The 15,251-nt window shown below is 43.7% G+C and overlaps 1 protein-coding gene across 2 annotated transcripts; it reads right to left on the bottom strand.

The window, feature by feature from the left end:
• Nucleotides 1–325: 325 nt before the first annotated feature.
• Nucleotides 326–13,582, bottom strand: LOC110510188 (vascular endothelial growth factor C). 2 transcript variants are annotated; one of them, XR_016493195.1, is made up of 7 exons: nt 12,811–13,483; nt 6,554–6,770; nt 5,023–5,213; nt 4,664–4,798; nt 3,762–3,865; nt 3,232–3,568; nt 326–1,084 (listed from the first exon to the last, which is right to left on the bottom strand). XR_016493195.1 is itself a non-coding variant. In XM_036967496.2 (7 exons), the coding sequence occupies exons 1-7, from the start codon at nt 12,910–12,912 to the stop codon at nt 970–972; spliced, it is 1,197 nt and encodes a 398-aa protein (XP_036823391.2). In that variant the 5' UTR covers nt 12,913–13,582; the 3' UTR covers nt 326–969. The 2 variants fall into 2 exon arrangements, 1 of the variants encoding a protein (XP_036823391.2); XM_036967496.2 differs by having other exon boundaries at nt 4,668–4,798; nt 12,811–13,582.
• Nucleotides 13,583–15,251: the final 1,669 nt, after the last annotated feature.

Raw genomic sequence — 15,251 nt, 5'->3', positions numbered from 1 at the left:
CTGTTTCTGTACAGAGGGCTGCGCTGGTTTAGAGTACCAACTGTGGATGGCAGTTTCTAAAGACACAAGCCAGACGGGAATTAGATCTCTCTGCAATTAACCTCGAGATAGTGTTTATTGTTCCAAACACATACGGCTGGTATGAGGAATTTGAGACAAAGGTCTTGGATCCATTTTCACTGCAGGAGTGTGTGTTTTTCGATGCCTTTGTTTTGTGATTGGAGACATCACATCACACTCTCCATGGTGCCAGTCTGGTCTGGTTCCCATAGTCTGTTGCCAAACTTCTTGTCACAAAACTCTTATCAAACACACACCGTACACATTTACCAAAGCCAATCAAGTTTGTATTTTATTTTATCAATAGCGTGTATTTTAAATACAATACAAATAGGATATGACATTAAAAACACACTTTTCATTCACAGCCACCACTGACTACAGTCACACGTTTTGTACAATACAGTATATGCATGGGCTTTACATTTCAGTCTTTTGTCTTCCTTCTCATGTCAGGGCGTTTCTTCCCAGTTACGTCATCGTCATCTCGGAGAGCTGCAGGGTCACTTGCAATAAATATCAATGTCAGATAATTGAAAATTATTTCATTTTATGGAATGAATATTTTTTTTCTCATTTGAACAGCCACACATAATGAATCTGAGGCAATGTCAATAATGTCCATGATTCAGACCATGACCTGCAGTATCTAGACGACTGCATCGTTGTGTGCTTCATTGTATGTTCCCTGGTCTGACGATGGAGAGCCTCGCAGCCTATCAGGAGAATTCATTAAATAAACATTCCCCTATTCTAGCCTCCATCTACCGGCTCTACATTGCAAACACACCGCCTCGTTTCCACCATACAGTTACAGTACATTGACCCTAGAGTTTGGCACCAGTGCTGGTAACACCGGTGCTGGTAACACCGGTACTGGTAACACCGGTGCTGGTAACGCCAGCTTTGTCAGTTCCACTCCCCTGACCTCATGTGGTTGGGTATGCACTGGCAGACGTAGTGGCTGTAGTAGAAGCCTGTTGGACAGCTGTTGTGTGGCTTTCTGCAGGGCAGCCGGTAACAGCTTGGTGTAGGGGAAGAGAAACAGACAGAACTGTTGGTTTTACGCAATGTAATGTAGTTTCAATATAACTGTGGGCTGCGTGCATGACCCTGCGTGTGTAGGCTACTTATGCGTGTGCGTGTAATCTGGGACCAATTCCCATAGCCTTAATGATTCTTTCCAGTGTTCAAAAAAAATCTCTTGCTGGAGAGGGGAATTCTGTGCTTACTGGAAAATCTTGTTTCTCCATTCCAAAGAAATGTGTCAGGTGCCTTGCCTCAGCTTCATGTTAAGGGATGGAAGCAGGATATGAATTCTCACGCTAGAGTTGTACTTCTTATGTAATTCTTGTTACTATCGGGAAGTGTTTATAATATTTCTGTAGTTATGGTTACGTTTAACAGATGTGTAGAACTGTGAACTACGTTCCACTGAAATGTGTATTGCTCATTATACCCATTCAGTATTTAACATTATACCATACAGTATTTAACATTATAATAGCATACAGAGTATTTAACATGATAACATTCAGTATTTAAGATTATAACGGGGATGGTTCGAGCCCTCACTGCTGATTGGCTGAAAGACGTGGTATATCAGACCATGTGGGTATGACAAAAAAAAAAACTTTTTGCTGTTCTAATTACATTGGTAACCAGTTTATAATAGCGTTGCGTCGTGCCTAAGAACAGCCCTTAGCCGTGGTATATTGGCGATATACCACACCACCGCAGGTCTTATTGCTTAATTATACCATACAGTATTTAACATCATACCATTCAGTATTTAAAGCTGCAATATGTAACTTTCTGGGCAACCTGACCAAATTTACAAAGAAATGTGAGTTATAGATCTGTAATTCTTATTGAAAGCAAGTCTAAGAAGCAGTAGATCTGTTCTATGTGCTCTATTTCTATGCATCCCATTATTAAGTTGAGTTTTTGTGTCTTTTACTTTCGGTTTTGTACACCAGCTTCAAATAGCTGAAAATACTATATTTTTGGTTTTTCAAAATACACTGTCCTTGGTTGCAACACTCACTACGAGTTCCAAACTGCCTCTGGAAGCAATGTCAGCACAAGAACTGTCCGTCGGGAGCTTCATGAAATGGGTTTCCATGGCCGAGCAGCTGCAGACAAGCCTAAGATCACCATGTGCAATGCTAAGTGTTGGCTGGAATGGTGTAAAGCTCGCCGGCATTGGACTCTGGAGCAGTGGAAGCGCGTTCTCTGGAGTGATGAATCACGCTGCACCATCTGGCAGATGCCAGGAGAACGCTCTCTGCCCGAATGCATAGTGTCAACTGTAAAGTTTGGTGGAAGAGGAATAATGGTCTGTGGCTGTTTTTCATGGTTCAGGCTAGGCCCCTTAATTGCAGTGAAGGGATATCTTAACGCTACAGCATAAAAGGACATTCTTTACGATTCTGTGCTTCCAACTTTGTGACAACAGTTTGGGGAAGACCCTTTCCTGTTTCAGCATTACAATGCAATGTGAACGAGGTGAGGTCCATACAGAAATTATTTGTTTAGATCGGTGTGGAAGAACTTGACTGGCCTGCACAGAGCCCTGACCTCAACACCATCGAACACCTTTGGAATGAATTAGAATGCCAACCTCGAGCCAGGCCTAATCACTCAACATCAGAGCCCTGACCTCACTAATTCTCCTGTGGCTGAATGGAAGTCCCCGCAGCAATGTTCCTACATCTAGTGGAAAGCCTTCCCAGAAGAGTGGAGGCTGTTATGGCTGCAATGTTCCAACATCTAGTGGAAAGTCTTCCCAGAAAAGTGGAGGCTGTAATAGCAGCAAACTAACCCCATATTAATGCCCATGATTTTGGAATGAGATATTCGACGAGCAGATGTCCATATACTATTAGTCCAGGTCGCAATTGTAAATGAGAACTTGTTCTCAACTAGCCTACCTGGTTAAATAAAGGTGAAATAAAAATAAAAAATAGAACAGCGGTTTAGATGTTGTGTTTTGCTCTTTTCAAATAAAAATAACTGTACCTATAACAGTAATAGCTTTTTGTTCCCACGCTGTCCGATCCAACTTAGGTCACTGTGACAGCATCATAGTTCTGGGAATAGTTCTATAAAGGTCTATGGGGACATCCTGCATCATATGAAATGTATTCTGTGTTAGATTCTATTTCTTACCTGCAGTTGTGTGCGTTGAACCTCTTGCCCTCTAGCAGGCAGGTCTGAGGGCTATCCCTGCACTGGCACAGGCACGTCTCTGGGTTGAGAGGCTGGCTACGGGGGCACTCTGCCCGGCACACACAGCCACACAGCTCTGGGTCCCAGCGTTGGTTGGGAGGGCAGGTCCCCGGGGCGGGCTGGTCCTCACAGAGACACTCACAGGACGCCTGGTCTAGACGCCAGCCCAGCCCACAGCTGGCCTCTGTCAGACCGTTCTCACACACACACTCACAGCTGTCCTCGTCCAGGATTTTGTTGGGGCCACACAGCGCCAGCAAGGCCGACTCCAGGGGTTCTGCACCAGATGGTGGAGAGGAGAGATGCTATTGAGTGTCCCTTATTGACAGACGTCATGTGGTTTAGTACATGTCACTTCAATGTATATCGTCCCAATTTGCCAACTCTCTGACCTATGAGGTATCTCTGGGTGTTGGCGAACAGAAACGACTGTACTGGGGTTGTATGGGTATGGAGTTAGTTTAACTTACCCAGCTCTCTCTCGGAGAAGAAGCTTGTGTCCATGGGAACACACAGGCAGCTGGTGGGGTCCCAGACCAGTCCTGTACTGCAGGGAACATCTGGCGGAGAACACCTGCAGAGGCAAGCAGGGACACACAGGCCAGGATCAGATCAGAGGTCTTTTCTTGGCTTAGGGGGACTGCTTGGCTACTCTCACAAAGCATTCCTGTGAAGGGGCTGGACACCATGGGCGGCATGTGGCTCCTCCCTGTGAGAGGGAACTGAATCTGGCTCTCCTCCCTGCTGGCCTTGGCCTGGCAGATAGCCTACACACAGCAGTCGAGAGCAGTTAGGCTGGACACAGGGAGAGGAGAGTAGGGGGAAACATGGCCTCTTCCACATGGCTTCAGTTCAAAGGCAAATGCACACTCAAAGCACTTTTGACCAAATATCTGATGATCTAGCTCATTCCCTTGCATCGTCACACCCTTGTTGTTGTCCACATCTGATAGGATCAGATGGAATGTTTCAGTATCCTTGTCTAAAGTCAGACAGCTATATTGTTACATTGTACCTTCTCACATTTTTTTTTCATTTTTTTTCATTTAGCAGACGCTCTTATCCAGAGCAACTTACAGGAGCATAGAGAGTTAAGTGCCTTGCTCAAGGGCATATGGACAGAATTTTCACCTAGTTTGCTTGGGGATTCGAACCAGCGACCTTTTGGTTACTGGCCCAAAGCACTTAGCCGCTAGGCTACCTACCTAAAAGATGTTGTTCAACATGAACCAAACGGTATTGCTATTGAAAACGCTATTGCTATTGAAAACGGTATTGCTTAATAATAATTGTGTGTGTGTGTGTCCACATTGTATCTCGATCGGCAGGGGCAGATGTTGCGTCTTGAAGGTGACTACTCCTCACTACTCACTCACACGGTGAGGTGGGCTGCAGCAGCCCTCCTGATGACGGAGTGCTGGGGCCTCTTGGACAGACACTCACAGGATGTGTGGTTGACGAACGCCACCATCACCACAGAGTGTTCACGGTGAGTCATCTCCAGCAGCTGAGTCCACAGGAGAAACAACACCGTGTCAATGACTGGCGTTCAGATTTGGGCTCTACCTTATATCCTTTCTTACTGTATACTATGAAACGACAACTCACATATGTTGAAACATGTTAATAGACTGTCCTTACTAATGTTATTACAGTTTAAGAGCAACTTTACTTGAGTGTCAGCATTGTTGAACATTTTGAATGATATCTAGTTTGTCCTCTGTTGCTCACCGTCTTGTTGCTGTAAGTATGGCTGGTGTTGGTGCAGTACAGACCCTCGTGGGTACAGCAGCCCCCACAGCGGTGCACAGACACACAGCGAGGCATGTAGAAGTGACGGGTGCTCTCTGGGTACTCTTTAGACACCTCCAGACACACCTCCCGAGGACTGCACATGGTACGCTGGATCTCCTCCAGAATAACTGGGGATGAATGGAGGAACATCAACAGACAGGTTATCAGGGATGAATGGAGGAACAGCAACAGACAGGTTATCAGGGATGAATGGAGGAACAGCAACAGACAGGTTATCAGGGATGAATGGAGGAACAGCAACAGACAGGTTATCAGGGATGAATGGAGGAACAGCAACAGACAGGTTATCAGGGATGAATGGAGGAACAGCAACAGACAGGTTATCAGGGATGAATGGAGGAACAGCAACAGACAGGTTATCAGGGATGAATGGAGGAACATTAACAGACAGATTATCAGGGATGAATGGAGGAACAGCAACAGAGGTTATCAGGGATATAAAGAATATCCTGAGTGATATGGAATACAATAGAACATCCGGAACATTCTGTTCTTGACCATCTTAAGTCACCCTGCTAATAATGCTGCTGCATTAGGATTAGGTTATGTTGCTTGGTTGGTTGCAACATCCAACGACATTGTACCCACACCTAGTTAGATTTTTGTAATGGTTCATTTCCTTTTGGAAAGCCCATTCCAATAATCACAGAGCCACACTGCCACAAACTAAGCCACATTATGAGAGATGTCATTTGATGAAGGATTGAATTCAACAAATCATTTCCTTTTTAGTGCAATCTCTGTTGTCAGATGACCACCATAATTATGTGCAATTTGTCTCGGTAACTAATTCAATATGGCCTCCTCCTGACTGGCACTGGTCGTGGTCAATTTTCCAGCATGAGTGGTTTCTTTAGAAACGCTTTAGTCACTAGGTCTGATTGATTTCTTTAGAAGAGTTCTAGTCACTGGATCTGATTGGTTTCTTTGAATTGTTTCTGGGGTCATTTCATAGAGGTTGGGGATGATCAATGAAAGGCAATGGAGCAAGTTCAACTGTTGTGTCATGTGCCATTTCTACCACTTTCTCTCAATAGCATCTGGAGGGAACTGAGGTCAGGTCAGGTCACCTCATGTCATTGTCGCTTACGTGGTAGTGGTCACCTCAGCTCTCCAGTAGGACCTACATCTTCTGGGATGAGCTTCTGTGATCAGGAAGCAGACACAGCTAGTCTATGCTGACAGCCTGAATCTCTGCTTTAAACTGGAGCACTCAGTCTCTAATGAGTGGGGAAGGGGGGGGGGGGGGAGTGAGGGGCCTCTTTAACTGTTAGGAAAATGAACAAAGTCCTTTCTTTCTCCTTTTAACAAAGACACCCATTTGTGGGTTTGGGGAAAGAGAAATGGGGTTATCACACAAAATTCTGCACCCTGTGGGATGGGAAGACAACTTTCTTTCTCTATCGGTGTAGGCTGTTATTAGGGCCAATTAACTGAAGAGCCTTACCGTCAAAGGTGCCGTCGTCAGACTTGTACAGTGCCCCCTCCCTGGGCTTGCCCCAGGCCCAGACGTCGTCTTCAGCATGGAGAGGAGTGGAGGTGCGCTGGGTTTTCCTACGTAGGCAATTCTGCACCAGACTGTACTCTGGGTACAACAGCTCCACCAGCTCGTCCACATTAGACACTGTGTCTAAATCACTGAGTCCCTCCCCAACCAGCGGGGCCTATCGACGAACAAAATGAACAGATTTATATATTTGATCTAACAAAATTCAATCAAAATCAATTCAGTTGATTATGCACTGCAATATACTATGTACACATTTATTGAGTGTCTCAACAGAGTTTATTGAGTATCTCAACAGAGTTTATTGAGTATCTCAACAGAGTTTATTGAGTGTCTCAACAGAGTTTATTGAGTGTCTCAACAGAGTTTATTGAGTGTCTCAACAGAGTTTATTGAGTGTCTCAACAGAGTTTATTGAGTGTCTCAACAGAGTTTATTGAGTGTCTCAACAGAGTTTATTGAGTGTCTCAACAGAGTTTATTGAGTGTCTCAACAGAGTTTATTGAGTGTCTCAACAGAGTTCATTGAGTGTCTCAACAGAGTTCATTGAGTGTCTCAACAGAGTTCATTGAGTGTCTCAACAGAGTTCATTGAGTATCTCAACAGAGTTTATTGAGTGTCTCAACAGAGTTTATTGAGTGTCTCAACAGAGTTTATTGAGTGTCTCAACAGAGTTTATTGAGTGTCTCAACAGAATTTATTGAGTGTCTCAACAGAGTTCATTGAGTATCTCAACAGAGTTCATTGAGTATCTCAACAGAGTTTATCGGGGCGGCAGGTAGCCTAGTGGTTAGAGCGTTGGGCCAGTAACCAGCAGGTAGCCTAGTGGTTAGGAGCATTGGGCCAGTAACCAGCAGGTAGCCTAGTGGTTAGGAGCGTTGGGCCAGTAACCAGCAGGTAGTCTAGTGGTTAGGAGCGTTGGGCCAGTAACCAGCAGGTAGCCTAGTGGTTAGGAGCGTTGGGCCAGTAACCAGCAGGTAGCCTAGTGGTTAGGAGCGTTGGGCCAGTAACCAGCAGGTAGTCTAGTGGTTAGAGCGTTGGGCCAGTAACCAGCAGGTAGCCTAGTGGTTAGAGGCAGGTAGCCTAGTGGTTAGTGTTGGGCCAGTTACCGAAAAGTTGCTGGATTGAATCCCCGAGCTGACAAGGTAAAAATCTGTCATTCTGCCCCTGAACAAGGTAGTTAACCCACTGTTCCCTGGTAGGCCATCATTGTAAATAAGAATTTACAAATAAAGGTTACATATATATGTATATGTATATATAATCAATAAATATACACTGCTCAAAAAATAAAGGGAACACTAAAATAACATATCCTAGATCTGAATGAATGAAATATTCTTATTAAATACTTTTTTATTTGAATAGTTGAATGTGCTGACAACAAAATCACACAAAAATTATCAATGGAAATCAAATTGATCATCCCATGGAGGTCTGGATTTGGAGTCACACTCCAAATTAAAGTGGAAAACCACACTACAGGCTGATCCAACTTTGATGTAATGTCCTTAAAACAAGTCCAAATGAGGCTCAGTAGTGTGTGTGGCCTCCACGTGCCTGTATACCCTCCCTACAACGGCTGGGCATGCTCCTGATGAGGTGGCGGATGGTCTCCTGAGGGATCTCCTCCCAGACCTGGACTAAAGCATCCGCCAACTCCTGGACAGTCTGTGGTGCAACGTGGGGTTGGTGGATGGAGCGAGACATGATGTCCCAGATGTGCTCAATTGGATTCAGGTCTGGGGAACGGGCGGGCCAGTCCATAGCATCAATGTCTTCCTCTTGCAGGAACTGCTGACACACTCCAGCCACATGAGGTCTAGCATTGTCTTGCATTAGGAGGAACCCAGGGCCAACCGCACCAGCATATGGTCTCACAAGGGGTCTGAGGATCTCATCTCGGTACCTAATGGCAGTCAGGCTAACCTCTGGCGAGCACATGGAAATGCCACCCCACACCATGACTGACCCACCGCCAAACCGGTGATGCTGGAGAATGTTGCAGGCAGCAAAACGTTCTCCATGGCGTCTCCAGACTGTCACGTCTGTCACATGCTCAGTGTGAACCTGCTTTCATCTGTGAAGAGCACAGGGCGCCAGTGGCGAATTTGCCAATCTTGGTGTTCTCTGGCAAATGCAAAACGTCCTGCACGGTGTTGGGCTGTAAGCACAACCCCCACCTGTGGACGTCGGGCCCTCATACCACCCTCATGGAGTCTGTTTCTGACCGTTTGAGCAGACACATGCACATTTGTGTTCTGCTATAGAATATTTGGCAGGGCTCTGGCAGTGCCCTCCTACGGCCTCCTCCACGTCTCCTGATGTACTGGCCTGTCTCCTGGTAGCGCCTCCATGCTCTGGACACTACGCTGACAGACACAGCAAACCTTCTTGCCACAACTCGCATTGATGTACCATCCTGGATGAGCTGCACTACCTGAGACACTTGTGTGGGTTGTAGACTCCGTCTCATGCTACCACTAGAGTGAAAGCATCGCCAGCATTCAAAAGTGACCAAAACATCAGCCAGGAAGCATAGGAACTGAGAAGTGGTCTGTGGTCCCCACCTGCAGAACCACTCCTTTATTGGGGGTGTCTTGCTAATTGCCTATAATTTCCACCTGTTGTTGATTCCATTTGCACAACAGCATGTGACATTTATTGTCAATCAGTGTTGCTTCCTAAGTGGACAGTTTGATTTCACTGAAGTGTGATTGACAGCTTCATTTAATAGTACCCGCAAAACACCAGTCTCAACGTCAACAGTGATGCTAGTTTTCTAGGCAGAGTTGCAAAGAAAAAGCCATATTTCAGACTGGCCAATAATAAGAAAATATTAAGATGAGCAAAAGAACACAGACACTGGACAGAGGAACTCTTCCTAGAAGGCCAGCATCCCGGAGTCGTCTCTTCACTGTTGACGTTGAGACTGGTGTTTTGCGTGTACTATTTAATGAAGCTGCCAGTTGAGGACTTGTGAGGCGTCGGTTTCTCAAACTAGACACTCTAATGCACTTGTCCCCTTGCTCAGTTGTGCCCCGGGGCCTCCCACTCCTCTTTCTATTCTGGTTAGGGCCAGTTTGCTCTGTTCTGTGAAGGGAGTAGTACACAGCATTGTATGAGATCTTCAGTTTCTTGGCAACTTGGCTTCAGATACTCACCTAGTCTAAAGAAGGCCAGTTTTATTGCTACTTTAAATCAGCACAACAGTTTTCAGCTGTGCTAACATAATTGCAAAAGGGTTTTCTAATGATCAATTAGCCTTTTAAAATTATTAACTTGGATTAGCTAACACAATGTGCCATTGGAACAACAGGAGTGATGGTGGCTGATAATGGGCCTCCAGCTACAATAGTCATTTACAACATTAACAATGTCTAGACTGTACTTCGGATCAATTTGATGTTATTTTAATGGGCAAAAAAAATAGCTTTTCTTTCAAAAACAAGGACATTTCTAAGTGACCCCAAATTTTTGAACGGTAGTATACACATGAGTTTGATTAGGAGAATACAATTTATTAAGTCAGAATCAGAAATGTCTATAACTAAGTTGTAATCCATCCCTAGGGCATCACTGTAACATTATCACTGTCTGCCTCAGAGATCAACACCCACCAAGCAGCCTGGGTGCTACCTTGTCATTCTGGAAACAAATGCTGTTGTTGTATCTATCCGAGTTGGTAAAGCTAGACTGGCACTTTGGCAGCGACACCATGGAAACTGAGCCAGTATGGGGAAACTAAGCAATGCAAGATCACATTTTTTCCAATGAGATTAGCCAAGTTCTTTCTTAGAGATAAGGAACAAGGTTATTATGTCTGTTATAATCAAAGTTCTGCGTATTCCGATGGATGCCTTGAGTTCACTATTGGTCAATATATGTATGTAAGTATTTATACAGTACATTAAAACATGTGGACACACCTACTCATTCCAGGGGTTTTCTTTATTGTTACTATTTTCTACATTGTAGAATAAGAGTGAAGACATCAAAACTATAAAATAACACATATGGAATCATGTAGTAACCAAAAAAGTGTATATTTTATATTTGAGATTCTTCAAACAGCCACCCTTTGCCTTGATGACAGCTTTACACACTCTTGCACGCATTCTCATTCGCATTCAACCAACTTCATAAGGAATGCTTTTCCAACAGTCTTGAAGGAGTTCCCACATATGCTGAGCACTTGTTGGCTGCTTTTCCTTTTCCTTCCTTTGGTCAAACATCCCTTACACAGCCTGGTGGTGTGTTTTGGGTCATTGTCTTGTTGGAAAATAAATGATAGTACCACTAAGCGCAAACCAGATGGGATGGTGTATCGCTGCAGAATGCTGTGGTAGCCATGCTGGTTAAGTGTGCCTTGAATTCTAAATAAATCACAGACATTGTCACCAGCAAAGCACCATCACACCTCCTCCTCCATGCTTTACGGTGGGAAATACACATGCGGAGATCATCCCTTCACCCACACCGCGTCTCACCATGACACACAAGGCACTGCAACCTACATGATCTGACATAGTCTTCAGAGTGAATGTTTATCATCACACCCAACCTATTGTCAGTTTACCTCACTATTGTTATAACGTAGCCACAGCTCTGAATGGCTCTTGAGTGGAATGTAACCATCAAAAGTCACTTTGCTTGTGTTTCAAACAAATCCTCTATTATCCAAATTGACAATCCCTCAATCCCTCTCTCCATTCAACCTTTTCAATGGTAGACATGTCTGTCTAAAGGTGTGGCCTACCACCCTCAACAGGGGAAATAGACATGCACATTAAGATTTATTCATTCATTCACCTTCAATGACACACAATGTAGCCACAGAGGAGGGGATTGTATTGCCAAATAAAGACACACCCACTGTAGTGAAACCAACAACTACGCCCTGAGTAACGAGTGTGGGAAACTGCCTGTCTTGTCTGTTTATTGAACGATAGAGATTGCTTTAGTCAACAAACTGATTGTTAACAAACAGATTTAGTCAACAAACGGATTTAGTCAACAAACAGATTTAGTCAACAAACAGATTTAGTCAACAAACAGATTTAGTCAACAAACTGATTGTTAACAAACAGATTTAGTCAACAAACTGATTGTTAACAAACAGATTTAGTCAACAAACTGATTGTTAACAAACAGATTTAGTCAACAAACTGAATTAGTCAACAAACTGATTGTTAACAAACAGATTTAGTCAACAAACTGATTTAGTCAACAAACTGATTGTTAACAAACAGATTTAGTCAACAAACTGATTTAGTCAACAAACTGATTGTTAACAAACAGATTTAGTCAACAAACTGATTTAGTCAACAAACTGATTGTTAACAAACAGATTTAGTCAACAAACTGATTTAGTCAACAAACTGATTGTTAACAAACAGATTTAGTCAACAAACTGATTGTTAACAAACAGATTTAGTCAACAAACTGATTGTTAACAAACAGATTTAGTCAACAAACTGATTGTTAACAAACAGATTTAGTCAACAAACTGATTGTTAACAAACAGATTTAGTCAACAAACTGATTTAGTCAACAAACTGATTGTTAACAAACAGATTTAGTCAACAAACTGATTGTTAACAAACAGATTTAGTCAACAAACTGATTGTTAACAAACAGATTTAGTCAACAAACAGATTTAGTCAACAAACTGATTGTTAACAAACAGATTTAGTCAACAAACTGATGTAGTCAACAAACTGAATTAGTCAACAAACTGATGTAGTCAACAAACTGAATTAGTCAACAAACTGATGTAGTCAACAAACTGAATTAGTCAACAAACTGAATTAGTCAACAAACTGAATTAGTCAACAAACTGATGTAGTCAACAAACTGAATTAGTCAACAAACTGAATTAGTCAACAAACTGAATTAGTCAACAAACTGATGTAGTCAACAAACTGAATTAGTCAACAAACTGAATTAGTCAACAAACTGAATTAGTCAACAAACTAATGTAGTCAACAAACTGAATTAGTCAACAAACTAATGTAGTCAACAACACTAGTCTAATACTTTCACAGGCCTATTTCTGAACTGAAATCAGAGTTCTGTGCATTATAAAGGTTCAACCATGCAGAAAAAGCATTTATCTGGGGAATTGTTATCTGTCCCGTTACTGTACAATATGACACACATAATCCTAGAGCAGAAACCTGTTGTTAGTTACTCACCTTGGTTTCCTCCTCGCCTGGGTAATACTCATCATAGTAATATCCATGAGTGAGATTTGTGACATTGAGAATCCATACGGCTAAAGATAACAACATCCACATAGTGTGTCGATGATGAAAGGGGGAGCAGGTGGAGGGGGAGATGATGAAGGATCAGCTAATGCACCACAGTTGAACTCTCATCCCACAGAGCACAAGGATTTCCTCTTTCCTTAGCCAGGAACTGACCTTGAGTGTGGATACGATGAGCCCCGTAGAGTGCCTTTCAAACACACCATTTCCCCCCCCCCCAGGAAGGATTTTCTTTCACTTCATACAGCATGTATCATTGTGTTCTTTCCAAGTGTTTCCACAACCTCTGCCATCGAGTTTCCCTCGGAAGGCTTTGTATTTGGATCAGATTCTTTGTAGATTAGGTTAATCAGAAAAGAGGTGTAGAGGTTGAGAGGCCAGATCTCATTGACGTCCTGTAGGTCCAGATGTGGTGAGTGCAGTATGTCTCCTGTGAAGCTAGAGTACAGAGGAGGTGAGGGCAGACACGTGTGACAGCAGACAGGCTCCCTCAGCAGTGTACTCCCCTCTCTCTCTCTCTCTCTCTCTCTCTCTCTCTCTGTCTCTCTCTCTTTCTCTCGGTCTCTCTCTCTGTCTCTCTCTGTCTCTCTCTGTCTCTCTCTGTCTCTCTCTCTCTCTCTCTCTCTCTCTCTCTCTCTCTCTCTCCCACTCTCTCTATTTTGGGAGGAGCTGCCACCGCCTCTCCAGACTGGGAGTTAGTGTTTGTGTGTTCGTGCGTGTGTGGGTGTGTGCCTTGAGTACGCTTTTTAAGGTGCTATATTTTCCATATCTGTAATCTCTATATGTTTGAACACCCACTCTGTATATTTCCCTATAACATGCTGAGGCAATGTCGTCCTCTCTTAACACCTGGCCTCCTGCCTCTCAGGCGGGTCTACTGTACTGCTCTGTATAGATCACCTAGCCTCCTGCCTCTCAGGCTGGTCTACTGTACTGCTCTGTATAGATCACCTAGCCTCCTGCCTCTCAGGCTGGTCTACTGTATAGAGCACCTGGCCTCCTGCCTCTCAGGCCGGTCTACTGTACTGCTCTGTATAGATCACCTAGCCTCCTGCCTCTCAGGCTGGTCTACTGTATAGAGCACCTGGCCTCCTGCCTCTCAGGCCGGTCTACTGTACTGCTCTGTATAGACCACCTAGCCTCCTGCCTCTCAGGCTGGTCTAGTGTACTGCTCTGTATAGAGGGGAGAAGCAGAAGCCCTCATTCTGTGATTCAATGCTATAAAAAACAGCACATACTTAACTGCATGATGTCCCTATGGCTATAAGCTGTATGATCGTCTACTATCCTCCTCAACGCTCCCATCGCCAACAGGGCACAGTAAACTTGAGATATGTCTTGCCTGTCTTCGTAAATCACTGATGTTTCGACATCACCCTATTAGGTTTTACCCTTGATCTGTACCTTTCACCCTATTTCAGCATTTCCTTGGGTGTCAGTGTTGTCACGGTGATCTGTGGAGTGAATATTCCTACAACAACGTCTCTTTTGGATGATTGAGCTACAGAAATAGTTGAACAGTAATAGGGCTGTTTATGAGTTAGTATGCTGTATGAAACGATTTTCAAAATGTTTGGTCCTCTGGTATTAACGCAATGCTCTTTAATCAATTTCTCAATGCAATGTAAGAGTTGATGCAATCTCACATCATACTTGTTGAACGCTTGAGTCCCCCTAGTGTACAACTGCTGTACATCCGTCATCATGCGTCATGCTGCTGGCGCAGGGACAGCCAGTCAGGCTGCCAGCCACCAAGGCAGCCAGGCAGCGAGCACAGCTCACCTCTGACCAGCCAGTTAAATAAAGGTAAAAAATCAAATAAAGTCAGCAGCTGGTCATTGTATACTGTAAGCTCAGCAGCTCTATTGGGACAATGAAGATTTGTCCAGTTTGTAGAATTGACAATATGGCAAATATTGATGATGTGCTCTTCCCTCAGCCACCTACCTCTCTTTTCTCCACACGTTGAACACCACATGGTATGGTGAATGTAAAATTAGATGAATACAAATCCTGTTTTTAATGTGGCGCAGAGTGCTGTAGGTGGATTTTCCAGTGCACAGTAGCAGGTCTTGTCAGTGCATATCTTAGATATCTGTGTGCAGTAAATCTCTTACAATCGGGGACGTGTTGGAGCTTGCACCTAACGCAACTCAGAAATGTGAACTCTCCTATGAGACAAAGACTAAGGTGTGAAGGAAGGGGAATTCCAATATGGCTGAAATGGTAGACAATAACCATAAAATAGGTAATAAAATCTACACTGCTAACGTTAGAGTCTTGAGAACGAACAAGAGATTTCAAATGGAGAGATGGATGAATCCATTTTAAAGGATGTTCCAAAGCATAATGTCGATTTACCTGTTTTA

The sequence above is a fragment of the Oncorhynchus mykiss genome, chromosome 29, assembly GCF_057628025.1.
Source record: "Oncorhynchus mykiss isolate SJ-2025 chromosome 29, ASM5762802v1, whole genome shotgun sequence".
Taxonomy (NCBI): Eukaryota; Metazoa; Chordata; class Actinopteri; order Salmoniformes; family Salmonidae; genus Oncorhynchus; species Oncorhynchus mykiss.
Note: the sequence above shows the minus strand (reverse complement) of the source record. Positions and strands in the feature narration are given on the sequence as shown.